The sequence below is a fragment of the Papio anubis genome, chromosome 4 (genome assembly GCF_008728515.1).
Source record: "Papio anubis isolate 15944 chromosome 4, Panubis1.0, whole genome shotgun sequence".
Lineage (NCBI taxonomy): Eukaryota > Metazoa > Chordata > Mammalia > Primates > Cercopithecidae > Papio > Papio anubis.
The window spans coordinates 14904390-14918374 of record NC_044979.1 but is presented as its reverse complement, the minus strand read 5'-3'; the positions used below and the strand labels follow the sequence as shown (position 1 = coordinate 14918374).

The 13985-nt window shown below is 45.1% G+C and overlaps 1 protein-coding gene across 4 annotated transcripts in view; it reads right to left on the bottom strand.

Annotated features, from left to right (window-relative positions):
• Nucleotides 1-5128: 5128 nt before the first annotated feature.
• TCAF2 (TRPM8 channel associated factor 2) overlaps nucleotides 5129-13985 on the bottom strand; it is a 27416-nt gene continuing 18559 nt past the window's right edge. For 3 of the 4 annotated variants that reach the window (XM_009204060.4, XM_009204064.4, XM_009204062.4), the window contains exons 3-8: nucleotides 11777-12768; nucleotides 11030-11127; nucleotides 9578-9791; nucleotides 9000-9239; nucleotides 7754-8091; nucleotides 5129-5574 (exon numbers count right to left, since the gene is read on the bottom strand). In XM_009204060.4, the coding sequence (XP_009202324.1) occupies nucleotides 5320-5574; nucleotides 7754-8091; nucleotides 9000-9239; nucleotides 9578-9791; nucleotides 11030-11127; nucleotides 11777-12768 (2137 nt within the window). In that variant the 3' untranslated portion in view covers nucleotides 5129-5319. The remainder of the gene's footprint in view (nucleotides 5575-7753; nucleotides 8092-8999; nucleotides 9240-9577; nucleotides 9792-11029; nucleotides 11128-11776; nucleotides 12769-13985) is intronic. The other variant, XM_021936362.2, reaches the window with a different exon arrangement.

The window sequence follows — 13985 nt, the reverse complement described above, 5'->3', positions numbered from 1 at the left end:
GTTAAGAGCTGAAGAAAAAAAAGAAAACCTTAAAAATTACTGATACCCCAGTCCGAATTAATATAGAGAAGTGCCGTCCCTTCTCCAAGGCCGCCACTAGCTCATAAAATGCCTCTGCGTGAATTAGAGAATGTGGCTCTTGCTATCCTAGTTGGCTCAATGGCGCACCCCAGTGGCCCACCTTTGTGTGTGACCCAAATGGCACGTCCACAAAGTGTGTCCCTTCCCCACGGGGCAGGTTTTGTTTTATCAAAAACACTATTTCACCGAATTTAGCTAATGGAGAAAATATAGGTTGAAGTTACTCACATTTCAAAAGATTGCAGACAAGTCAAGATTAATTAAGTCCTGGTTAAAGATAATTAAAGATTTAACAGGAAAAAAGAAAAAGTGAAAATGTTTCAATTTCCTATGATAAAATATAAATGATATATGATTCCTCACTCTGAAAATATAACTCTCAAAAGAACATGTTTCTAGTTGACTTTTGTTGTTCTACCCAAAAGGAAGCCCAAACATCAGAAACTTCTCTACTCTATTGTGAAGTGGAGGGAAGACCAGTTGGAAGAAAGGAACGACCCGGAAGCACAGAACAGTCTGTAGAGATGATGATGAGGGTTGCATTTGCACAGCTGAAATGTGGGCATCACAGCTGCAATAATGACAGCGAGGGACAGAGGTGGGAGGCAAAGCTGGAAACACTCGCAGAGACCAACTCATGGAAGACTATGTTGGTATGCAAGCTGTGGCGTAAATTTTAATACAGTTTGTATCTATCTTGTTTAAAAGGTGTCATGCTTATATAGGGTAGAAAACATATGTGGTAGAAATACAATACTAAATTACTAACAAAGAGCTTATAAGAAAAACAACAGGAATCACCCAAACCCTACTCCCTCTTTATCTCCCCCGTTTCTCTACTCTTTCAATCCTACTCTCCCTAAGAAACTATTTCAAAACTTAAAAAAAAACAAGTCTTTTACTTCTCTTTATTTTTCTTTTCTGTTCCTTCCTTTCTTCCTTTCTTTTTCTTTCTTCCTTTCTTTTTCTTTCTCTCCCTTTCTTTCCTTCCTTCCTTCCTTCCTTCTTTCTTCTTTCTTTTCTTTTCCTTCCTTCCTTCCTTCCTTCTTTCCTTCCTTCCTTCCTTCCTTCTGACAGAGTCTTGCTCTGTTGCCCAGGCTACAGTGCAGTGGTGTGATCTCGGCTCACTGCAATCTCCACCGGCTGGATTCCAGAGATTCTCCTGCCTCAGGCTCCCAAGTTGCTGGGACTACAGGTGTGAGCCACTGCACCCCACTAATTTTGCAATTTTTTTTAGTAGAAATGGGGTTTCCCCATACTGGCCTGCCTGGTCTTGAACTCCTGACCTCGCGATCTGCCCGCTTCAGCCTGCCAAAGTGCTGGGATTACAGATGTGAACCAGTGTGCCCAGCAAAACTCTTTTACTTCTATAGGTATAAATAGTAGACTTACACCATTACAATTTTATTACAAACTTTCCAATCATATGCAAAAGTTGAGTAAGGATCCTTCAAGAGCCCCTTCACTCAGCTTCAATAACAAACAACATTTGGCACTGTCGTTACCAGTTCTCCAGTACCAAAGAAAATGTATGCTTCCCAGTATAGCCAGTAAAAGTCTGTGGTATGCACTTCATCACCCTGGCAAGGGTCACCTTCCCATCACTTGAACCAATCCTTGTTGGAAGGTATGGACAATTAGATGAGCCAGGCATGGATTCTGTGCCCACTCCTGCCACCAGTGTGGGCCAACCCCTTCCAAACCAAGTGGACTCTGTGTTGAGGTTGGTGTACCAAAGGAAACCAAAGGAAAAGTGATGGGGCTTTTAGCAAAGCAATTGAGTGGCTCATGGGAGGGAAAAGCAAATCAAACCCATGTCCTGTACAGTAGTGATTGGACAAAAATATATAGTCCAAGGGAAATTATAAGAACTAGCTCCAAAGTGAGACAAGCTAGATTCAGTATCTATCCTACTGTTCACAGGACATGATTTTTCTTTGGGTTCGTTCCAAGACCACCCAATAATTTTCTTCTAATAATTTTTCTAGACTTAGAACTGTGAAATTATGGAAGTAGATGTCTCAGAAATCATGGATTATCCCTATCACTGGCAGCAAATTAGTTTCTGTGAATAGACAAAATGATCTGAGAGTATTGCAGTTACAATTAACTATAACTTTAAAATAAGAGGCGAAGTCACAGTCTCTCCGTATGAGAGACAAGGAGCTACAGACTCCAGCTTCTACCAGGAATGTGTGTATGTGTGGAAGAAGCCAGACATTGTCTCTGTCTCTAGGGCAATCTATTAAACCCAATGATATCCATCATTTTACCCTAACATCAAAAGAATACCAGTTCTGCAACCTACAGAATAGGAGAAATTTTTAGAAAGCTACCCATCTGACAAGGTCTAATATCCAGAATCTGCAAGGAACTTAAACAAATTTACAAGGAAAAAAAAAAAAAAGTGGGTGAAGGATATGAAAAGACACTTCTGAAAAGAAGACATTTATGCAGCCAAGAAACATGTGAAAAAAGCTCATCATCACTGGTCACTAGGGAAATGTAAACCAAAACCACAATGAGGTACTATCTCATGCCAGTTATGCCAGTTAGAATGGCGATTATTAAAAAGTCAGGAAACAACAGATGTTGGTGAGGCTGTGGAGAAACAGGAATGCTTTTACACTGTTGTTGGGAGTGTAAATTAGTTCAATCATTGTGGAAGACAATGTGGTGATTCCTCAAGGATCTAGAACAAGAAATACTATTTGACCCAGCAATCCCATTACTGGGTATATACCCAAAGGACTATAAACCATTCTACTATAAAGACAGATGCACACATATGTTTACTGCAGCATTATTTACAATAGCAAAGACTTGGAATCAACCCAAATGCCCACCAATGATAGACTGGAGAAAGAAAATATGGCACATGTATACAATTGAATACTATGCAGCCATGAAAAAGAATGAATTCATGTCCTTTGCAGGGACATGGATGAAGATGGAAGCCATAAATCTCAGCAAATGAACACAGGAACAGAAAAGCAAATACCACATATTCTCACTCATAAGTGGGAGATAAAAAATGAGAACACATGGATATAGGGAGGGAAACATCACACTGGGGCCTGTCGGGAGGTTGGGGGCAATGGGAGGGAGAGCATTAGGACAAATACCTGATGCATGCAGAGCTTAAAATCCATATGATGGATTGATAGGTGCAGCAAACCACCATGGCACATGTATACCCATGTAACAAACCTCCACGTTCTGCACATGTATCCCAGAACTTAAAGGAAAAAATAAATAAATAAAAAACAAGAACACCAGTTCTGGAGTTGAATTTCCTGGTTTCAAATTCCTTCTCTACCCAAGGCTGGATTACCCAAAGGCAGACAAATCACATTCTGAGGCAGGCAGAAAATCAGATACCAACACCTTTTTGGAAGTTCAATCGGTTACTGATTGAAAATTCAGTAGTAAACATCGGAAAAATCCAGACTCTGTTGAACATATTTTCATCTATTTTCTAGGTGACATTTTGTTTAAATTGTAAACCATTCATGAAGAATAAGTTCCACAATGTTTTCATTGCTATGACTTCAATTAAGCCCTGGCTCTGCCTCTTATTCACTTCGTGACTTCAAAAAACTTATTTTATGTCCCTTAGTGTCAGTTTCCTCATCTATGAAATGGGGATGACACCAGTACCTACCTCAGAGGTCTGCTGGGAAGATAACATGAAATCACTCACAGTAAATAGCTCACATAATGCCTGGAACATACTAATCACTCATTATGTGTTACGTGTCATTACTGTTCTTCCCTTTGACAAACGTTTCATGAACACCTTTCATGTGTAAAGCCCCTGGCAAAGGGTACTAGAGAAATAAAAAGAAATTATCTAGAATTGGGAAGGATAGACTGACGGGATTCAGCAAAAGACATGCCCTAAATTAGTTCTCCTCGTGGGAAGTCAATCTACTCTCCACAAAGCCTAAGGAATGATATTCAAAACAAACAATAATATGGTCTAAAAGTAAACTGGAGAAAGTAGCTAGGCATACACCCATTAATCCCAGAGACAAATCTCCAGAGAGAACCCTTCCTAACCGAAGAGTCACGATGGGCTAGAATGAGATTAAGAGAAAGCTCAGGGTGCTGGGGTGTGGGTTGATGAAGTGAGGATTGCGTCTGCTGCACCCAGTAATCCTGTTCCAGAGTGAAGCCCACTGTGCCTGTGGAGCCCCCACCCCCATCAAGTGCCTTGATTCCATGGTGACAGATGCCTGTTTTGTGGTATGAACGAATAGGCATGTAGACTTAGTAGCAGCTGTTAACATGACTTTGTCCTTTGGTTGAAGGGCAAAGGGCAAACCCTGGAAGATGGAGCTAACCCCAAAGACCCAACCTCACAGCCCTCAGTTTGAGCACATGGCATTTTTCTTTGGGTTAGGTTATACCCGAGAATCATTCCAGAAGTGGGAGAATAAATAGAGAAAGGGCTAGGATACTGCTGACAACTACCATTATTATCATGTCTGGGAAAACACTGATATTCTCTAAATATACAAGGACTGAATGCTAACGCCAAGGGGGTCAACACTGAAGAGAGATTCAGTGCCCAGGATGTGCACGCTAGACTGAACACCGTAACAGTCCACTATGGGACCAGGAGAAATCTCAGGAATCCCCTTATAGACACGTAATGTCTCTGCATGTGGTGGTGCACAAACACGTTCACCATTATCAAACAACAGCTGTGCGAGGAAAAGATTTGTATGTCATGTCATGGATGTGAGACAGAAACACAGAGAGGTGAAGTGATTTTCCATAGAACCAAAGCTGGTTTAGGGCTCTCTCCACTATTCCAGTGTGTCTCGCTTGCTATACGAAAACTTCTTAAAGCATAATAAATTAGAAGCCTTGTTCAGGGACGGCAGGGATGAGAAAGAGATATCAGGTTGTTATGGGAACCCATGGTCTTTAGAGCTATTGGTCAAAAATAGAAGCCTCAGGATGGCAGGATGAAAGATCCTCTCTGGGAGACTAAGAGGTGAGGTGAGTCTCTTGGGGAAAGCAATAGTGTAAGCAGAAAAACAATAAAAAGAAGCACAAGGCACCTTTTTCAGAAAGGGGTTCCATTTTTTCTTATGATCTTGGCCACCATCTAGTGGTCAGGCTTGGAAGCGGGATCCAGGCTCAGATACTGAGCACACATGGCCAAAGCCTCGTGGTGGAGTTGCCGGCGTGACCCTGCTTTTTCTCTCCCGCCTTGCGGGGCATCCTTCACTCCTTGGCACGGAGGTATACTTGCATGGGGTTTTCCTGCCACTCTGGTAGGGAGGCCAGGCTGTCAGCCACCTCCTTCTGGACAGGCCAGCCCCAGGCCTCAAAGAAGGGAACCAGGTTCTTCTTCACTTTTTCAGAGAACTTCTTTACCCATAGGTTCATCCTGCCAGTGTTGTCTTTGGGGAGATGAGAGAGGGTCTGGTACTCAGCAAAGAGCTGGGTGAATGGCTCCCACCCGAAGGCCTCCTGGAGCTGAAAAGGGAAAGAAGGAACAGAATGAGGTGTCAAGTTTGCAAAAGTGATGCGACATGTGCGTTCTTAAATATATTTCATTCACATGATCACCTCCCCTCAATCGTTACCTTCATCCTGGGTATGTGTCCCTATCTCCCCACTCTACCCCTGCACAATAATGCAATTTCATTGCTCATTCCACCTCTCAGCCACAAAACACCACCCCCTGAATCTAGTGGGGGTGCTCAGGGGAAACCTAATGTCTGAATAGAGGTAAACACTCAATAAATGTCCACTATTAGTATCTTTAATTTAAAAAATTGTCTTCCCAGATCTCAAGTATTTTCCTCAGCATCAGGACAGGTTTGGACCTGACTGAGATGAGAAACCCTCACTTCCTACATATTTGGCCTATTGAGATTCTAAAAAGCTGCAAACCTCAAATACTATACTTTCCAGGTATGATACTAATCCTTATTTTTTAAATAAACGTCTCGGACCTGTGACTATCTGCAATGATACAAAATTGCTCTGTAGAACACTGCATTTAGGGCAGAAAAAGAAAATACTCCAGCCTGTCTTGAGGGGCTACAAATGAGAGTGGCTCATACTTCTTAAGGGGCAGCCCTCCGGAAAGCCCTTGGCAGAAGGCCCCTGTTCACTAAGATTATACAAATTTCTAGTTAGCAGGGGTCTGGGGTTTCCATCTCTACTCTCCCTTTAATAGATGAGCATTCTCTGACTCTAGCTTGTAAAAGCCCAAGGATAGATAACACTATCGAAGTCAAGCCTCCCTCAGAGTCTCACTGCTGTACCCTCATTATTGCTCATCTGTTCTTTACTGGCTTGCTCTTTGACACTTATTAATGAATACGTCAATAAACTAAGCATTTAATAAACATATAACATGTATTAGACATCCAGACCCTGCCAGCTACTGTGCTAGGCAAACATGATTAAGAGCTCTTGTCCTTCTAGAGAACACTGGCCAAAGGGAGAAACACATGTAAATAAACACATTATTAAAAATGTTGGTTTATCAAGGAGGCGATGTCCAGGAGAGAAGGGGACAACAGAGCTGAATTTGGACAAGTGACTTGACAGCTAATGGACAAGATGTTCCAGCATGATTCAGCAGCAGGAAGCAAACAAGGGGAGGCACAGAAGCCAAAACAGCAAGATGTGTCCATAAGCATAAGCAGGTTGGCATGCCGGAGGGTAAATGTGGAGGTGACAGCAGGAGATGTAGCTAGAGGCACTGGTGGGGCTGGTAATGAAGGGCCTCCTATGCCCTGCTAATGAGCTTTGACTTTTCCCTATATGTGCTAGAGAACACTGTAAGCATTTTATAGACAGAGTATTCACATTATTTTAGAAGGAGTGTAAGGAAGATGAATCATAGAGGATTGAGGCAAGATGCTAGGACAATTTAGAAGGCTACTGGAATACACTGAGGGAAGACTAACGAGGCCTGAGCTAAGGCAGCAGCAGCACGGATGCTGGGGAGAAGCCCTCTAGTGGGAAGAGGAGTCAGAAGGTGCCTGTTTGTCTTGAGGCCAAGTCCCAGACTTGGTCTCTCTAGAGCTATTGAGAAATGATATTCAGGACTCCACAGTGAGTCGGTAGCAGAATAGGACAGAATCAGGGCTTAAATTTACAGTTTAGGGTCAACCTACCATTGTGGTCAGTGGTCCTATATACCCCCAGACTGGCTATCTAAGGATATGGAAATGAATGCAGTACAAAGTTACCTCATTAACCGGGACTGTCTCACATTCACTCTTCACAAAATTAGTGAAAGGCACAAAAAACTAAGAAAGGGCATAGCAATGCAAAAGCCTGGGGCTTGTCATTAGGTCCTGATTTTAAGTTCTAGGTCCTTCACTTAAATGGGGGATACTGGACAGGTTGCTTAAATTCTTTAACTTATGCTATATTTCTATTTTTTCATAATATTTTTCATTTCCTCGTACATCTCAAAATCAGAAGGTGAGTGAGACAGGTGCTATTCTCTCTGCCTTAGAGGGGTATAACTCAAGAAGCACCACCATGTGGCCCAGTCCCTCTTATTTCCGGGGGAGGTGGTGGTCCCTAGACCTAGTGGGGTGGTGAAGGAGCTGGAGAGCTACTGAGATCCAGGTCGCTACATAACTGAAGGGTCTGGTCATCCCCTTCTCCCAGGATTTCTGCTCAGTACCTGTAGATATGTTTCCAGGGCTGTCCACACATTCCAGCCACACAGAGGGGCTCCCTTTCCCAGGTGGGCCTTGATTCTCTTCTCTCGCTCTGGAGGGCTCAGAGCCTCGTGGGCCTGAGCCCTGGGGATCCCTAGGACTGTTTCATGCACGTAGACTGACCAAAGGTTGCAGGTGGCCTCAGTAGTGTGCGGGGGGAACTCCCATCCATGCCGCTGTTGGTTGTGGCCCAGCTCATGGATGGGGCCCCACACACCCCTGCTCCTCATGTCCATCTCGTTGATGATCTCCTTCACAGACTCCAGGTGGCACATGATGGGGTATCCTGAATGCATCCAGCCTGGGAACACAGAAGGAAGAGATGAGCATTGAGGAGGGTCTGCCCAAACTGTCTCCTTCATTCTTCTCCATTATGGGACTTTTCTTCACCATCCTGGTTATCCCCAATAATTGCAGAATCTCTGTGCTGATTGGAAAGCAAATAGCTTTCTCCTACTTGGTCAGAAACTGAATAGTACCTAATCTCCTTCTTAGCCTCTCACACCTGAGTTGTGGCCTCCTCCTCACTCTGGCCCCGGAGAATACGGTTACACTTTACATAGTCATTCTTGCTGTAATTCGACACCTTCATTTTGTGTGTGTGAGTGTCCTTTACATGTCAGTCTGATATATGATGTCCTATGACTGGATCTGAGATCCTTGAGGGCTAGAACAGTGTCATTCTTTCTTCCCCATGTAAACTACTTTTGTCCAAATTTACACTCTATGATAGAGGTAATTTTTGTCCTTATTTGAAGCTATGAAATTTGAGGTATGAACTTTCCCCATGTGGGATCCGGAGTTCCTTATTTCTCTTCCTATGCACCTCCTTCTTTTTAATCACTCAGTACTTACCATAAACCTCCTTACGTATTTCCTCTTTTCATTTCCAACTCGGCTTATGTTTGAAGAAAATAGTTGATTTTCTATGCTGTCCTTGAAATGACTCTGGTTGCCATCTATGAATTCGCAGTACAACTTTTTCTGAGATTGTTCTACCATCTGGTGAAATCTCACCTTGTAGATATCAATAATTTGTTTTTTTTCACATGTAAACATTCTTTCATCGCCATTGTGGTCAATGTCTTTTATATCTTTTTCCTTTGCTTTACTAATAAAATTATGCTTACACATCTTGGACGTTCATAAAAGGCAAAGTAATAGATACATGGTTTCCACTGACTAGGAGGATTCCCTGGGAGCACCCACCAGCTGAGATCTGCACATCAGCCACAATCCTCTCGGGACGGCGGAGAGGGAAGGGTTCAGCCGCCAGCCTGGCCACAGCCTCCATCATCTCATCCCAGAGGCGGAGCACAGGCTCGGGGTCCTTCAGGGCCTGGAGGTTTGTGGTTGGCACTGTCAGGATGATGTTGTCCGTGGCCAGCTCTCCCCAGGGAGCTGGGTCCTCCTGCATCTGCCTCTTCCACTCTTCTAGTGATGTCTTACCTGGGAATAAATATCATGGAACCTACCACACCCACTTCCCCAACTTCCCTTGAGCTGAAAAATACCACCTGAACTCTGGAAGAACATTGCAATAATGAACTCCTATCACAGGGGTCTATAGGCTATAAAGTGAAGAAAACGCTTCCTGACTCTTCTCTTTGTCTGCTCGGAAGTATCCATAGACACAGGGTATTCCATATCTCCTGCCTCCACGTTCTCCCCCAACAGTTCTTCCTCTTTCTCTCCACCAAACCTTATTCTCTCCCATTTAGCAACCATCCCACAGTTTCCATGGCATCTGCCGCTCTTCCTCCTCCCTAGATGTTCGTTCCACTTACCCAGCTTGTAGTATGGGGCAGGCACAGCCCCCCTGATAGTGACAGACACAGGGCCTAGTTGGCTGCCCTTGGGCACGATGACGTAGAGGAGGCCACCCCAGAGGCAGGAGACTGACCGTTCAGTCCTGTCCATACAGCATTGATGAGTCACCACGGGGGCTCGAGATAGCTTCCTGGCCTTGGTTAGGTCATCGGTGTGGCAGCCAATCTGCACCTGGACAGGTGATTCCACCAAGTGATGGAGGAATTAGAATTCTTGTGATGTGCGTGTGAGGTTGTTTAGATGGAAGATATTAAGACAAACATGCCCATGAAACCCCAGCTTCCCTTATCTATGTGCTAGGCATGGAAACTTCTCAATTTTAGCAGTCCAAAGTCATCTGGACTTCAAAGCATGTAAAATCATTTTTCCAAGGATTTAAACAGCTCCACCATAAATCTTCACCTGACATGAATTGGTGAGAGACCAGGCTAATCCTGGCAAAGGTCTTCTGTCTTTCTGCCAGGCAAAATCCTGGGCTCTTCTAACAGGACCTAAGCCAGTCTGGTGACGCTGATGTTGGGGATGAGCTGGGGGACTGTGCTCTGTCCTCTGTGAACACACAGGAGGCCCATCCAGAGTGAATGAGGTTGATTCTCTCTCCCTCTTTGTCCAAAGCTTCCCTCTCTGGCTGCCAGATGGGTGGAGATCTGTTTTGTCTGGAGTCCTGGAGTTGCTTTTCTTAGGTTTGATATAAGCAAGCTCCAGAAAGAATGCTGACAGAAAAGAGGCCCTAGCTGTGGTAGGAAGTGGCCCTCAGAGTCAAGGAGGCCGAATGAATTTAAATTCTGCATGTAGGGCATATTTTGGGGAGTGATGGGATTTTCACACCCTTCAGATGTCAAGATAAAGAGATAAAACCAGAGTTTGTGCAGAATGAGCTTGCTGACACCCAGCCCAAATTTCTACCGCATGTTTCATACTAACTCCCTCTGAATTTGCACATGGGACCCATGAGGAGGCATGAAGAGGCAACTGCCCATGCCCGAGGATTCCCAGCCCTTCCTTTTCCTTCTGTCAGTCACCTGCTAATCACATCATCCACTCCCTAAACCTTTTCTAATAAAGTAACTCTTTAAGTACAATGGGACAGATTCGAGCTGGGCTCCTGTCTCCTTGTTAGTCCAATTGCAATAAAATGCTTTTTTTAAAATGAAACATTCAAGTGTCACAGTTTTGGCTTCTAGTCCATTCTGCAGTGAGCTTCTTTGGCTTGATAATACTAGGCACTTCAGTCACTCACTTAGATGGCCTAAAATTTAGCTGCTTCATCTGTAAAATGTGTAAAATGGGCAGAATAATCCATCTCTGTACTCCTGGCAGCATTGCTATGAGCTGGAGCTAGACAGTGGATGAGAATGGCACAGCTCTCGGGTTTTGAGGGGCGGCAGATGTGGGTGTTCAGACCTTACCCGGAGGCCAGCAGAGGCGGCAACTTCAGACAGTGAAACTTCTGCATTTTGTCCTTCCAGGAGGTAGAGCCCGGTACTTACCCAGCAATCACTGTTGCCTGACAAAAGTCATAGAGAAGGCTCAGTTCTTCCTTCCCATGTGACCCTATCTCCACTTGGGGCCTCCCAGCCTCTCCCAGTGGTACAGCTTCTCCCCTGTGTATCTCAAGTCATCCGCACTTCTCCTTAGACTCATCCCTCCTAAACCTTAAGCAGAGTCCCAGCCCCCATCTTCTTGAAAGTACCTGATAAAGAATGCAGTCTGCCGGGCCCAGTGGCTCATGCCTGTAATCCCAGCACTTTGGGAGGCCGAGGCAGGTGGATCACCTGAGGTCAGGAATTCCAGACCAGCCTTACCATTATGCATTTATGCTATTTCTCTTACTGCTTATGAAACCCCATCTCTACTAAAAGTACAAAAATTAGACGGGCCTGGTGGCGTGTGCCTGTGGTCCCAGCGACTCAGGAGGCTGAGAGAGGAGAATTGCTTAAACCCAGGAGGCGCAGGTTGCATGAGCCGAGATCGCGCCACTGCACTCCAGCCTGGGTGACAGAGTGAGACTCTGTCTCAAAAAAAAAAAAAAAAAAAAAAAAGGATTGGGGTCAATCTTCCTGAAGGTAAGTACTTGCAATGTCCTGTGTAGTGTCAGCCAATCCCACTTTCCCCTATGTCTTTAATGTTCTGGGCATTCTCTCCTGTTTTCATACCTGGGTTGATTCCGTCAATCTCCACAGTGATGGGGTGTTTTGAGGGGTACAAACTAGAGGAGCAGGTCCAGGTGCCAAGCCCCTGGGCCAGCTGGGAGCAGTCAGTTCCAGAGTGAGCCAGCCCAGTGGCCAGGGAGAGCATGGCAGCCTCATAGGAGTCACTGGCAACTGGATTTTCCCGGCTCACAGCTGGGAGGCCTGACCCTCGTAGCATCTTCCTCAGGAGCCTGTGCAGGGATATGTAAGCAGGGATCCCCTCTGCAGGAATCTGTAGGAAGGCTGCACCATCAACTCTCAACTTTGCCAGACAGCTCTTTTCCAAGTTCCCATTCTCATGGTTCAGGATAGCCTGGAATTCAGAGAGCGCCTTGCGGAAGTGGTAGCTTCTCATCTCAAGGGTGGGAACGGGGAAACAGCCTGCTTTGAGAGTCTGAGGCAGGATGCTGAGGCCAAAGCAGTTGAGGATGACGTTACCAGGGAAACCAGCCAAGGGGCAGTGGCCAGGGTTCTGGGAGGCCCACCACCAGGCCTGGCCCCCAATCAGCAGCCCCCCACCCTCAGCCACAAACTCCTGCAGCTGCTTAGCCTCCTTGTCACTGTACGCCTTGCAGCAGTAGACACACAAGTTGCTGTTCAGATGGGGCTCCAGGCTGCATTGCAGGCCATGTTCCGATAGGAGGGGACACAGATCTTTTAGATTTGTGTTCACCCCAACTTTGCCTGTCTGGCCTCTGGCCAGCCAGCGCACCGCATTGAGCAAGAAGGACCCCATCTTGGGAGCACACAGCAGGCACTCGTGGGCAGCCAGGACCACACGGCCCCGGCCATAGCGAGCAGCTGCCAGGAAGCAGTTGAGTGAGGCATCCAGCCCCAGAGGGAAGGCCAGGGCTCCATGCACCAGCAGCTGTGAGGGGACTCCCCCTGTCCTGATGTCCAGCTCTGAGATCCCCTCCAGGAGCTGCTGCTGGTCCTGCCTGACATCCTCCCCACACCTGGAAGAGACAGGAGAAACAGTGAGTCTACAGTCAGTTAATGAGCTACTGAATCAAACTCATTGAAGAGAGAAATCTATGTGCAGGTAGGAAGATTGCATTGTTGATGTCAATCTTCACATTCTTACTAATATTAGGATTTCAGCATGTTAACATCATTTATTTTTATCATGTTTAAGACATATTTTTTCACTTTTTTTTTACAACTGATGGCATATTATCATTTAATTGGCAATGTTTGGTCTTTGTTTTTTTTGAGATGGAGTCTTGCTCTGTCACCAGGCTAGAGTACAATGGCACAGTCTCGGCTCACTGCAACCTCTGCCTCCCGGGGTCAGGCAATTCTTCTGCCTCAGCCTCCTAAGAAGCTGGGTCTATAGGCACATGCCACCACACCCAGCTAATTTTTGTATTTTTAATAGAGACAGGGTTTCACAATGTTGGCCAGGATGGTCTCGATCTCATGACCTTGTGAGCCCGCCTCAGCCTTCCAAAGTGCTGGGATTACAGGCGTGAACCACCACGTCCAGCATGGTCTTTCTCAGTGATACATAAAATAATGGCATTTTTCACAATCAATGTTGTCATAGATTTCAGGAAACGCTATAGAGGGAGTGCCCTTACTTGCATATCTTAAAATCCACATTTTCTAAATGAACACCTCCAGGAATTCCTCCCATTTAGTCAACTAAGTGTTGAATATTGTGGCTTCAGTTTCTTGACTTTTAAAATAATCAAACATATAAACAAATTAAATTAGAAAAATTAGTTTATTCTGTCCAGAGAAAGTAGTACTGCTTATGAATTACTCGAGCTAACTTTCTGCAAAGGAAGATTGCAAAAACACCAAATTTGGACTCTCCATAGGGTAGTTCTGATCTAGGAACACATCAGAAGTAAATTGTTTAACACTACACTTGAAGATTTACACAAACACACACTGTTTTTAAAAATTCACTTAGATCTGGTTAGAGTATTCACTTCTTTTTATTAAAGGTGTTAAAGTAGTCGAGAAAGGTTTTTGGCGGGCAGGTGGCTCAAGCCTGTAATCCCCAGCACTTACTTTGGGGGAGGCGAGGCGGGCCGGATCCGCGAAGTCAGGAGGCCGAGAGACCATCCTGGCTAACCGGTGAAACCCGTCTCTACTAAAAATATACAAAAAACAGCAGTGGCCTGTAGTCCCAGCTACTCGGGAGGCTGAGAGCAGGAGAATGGAG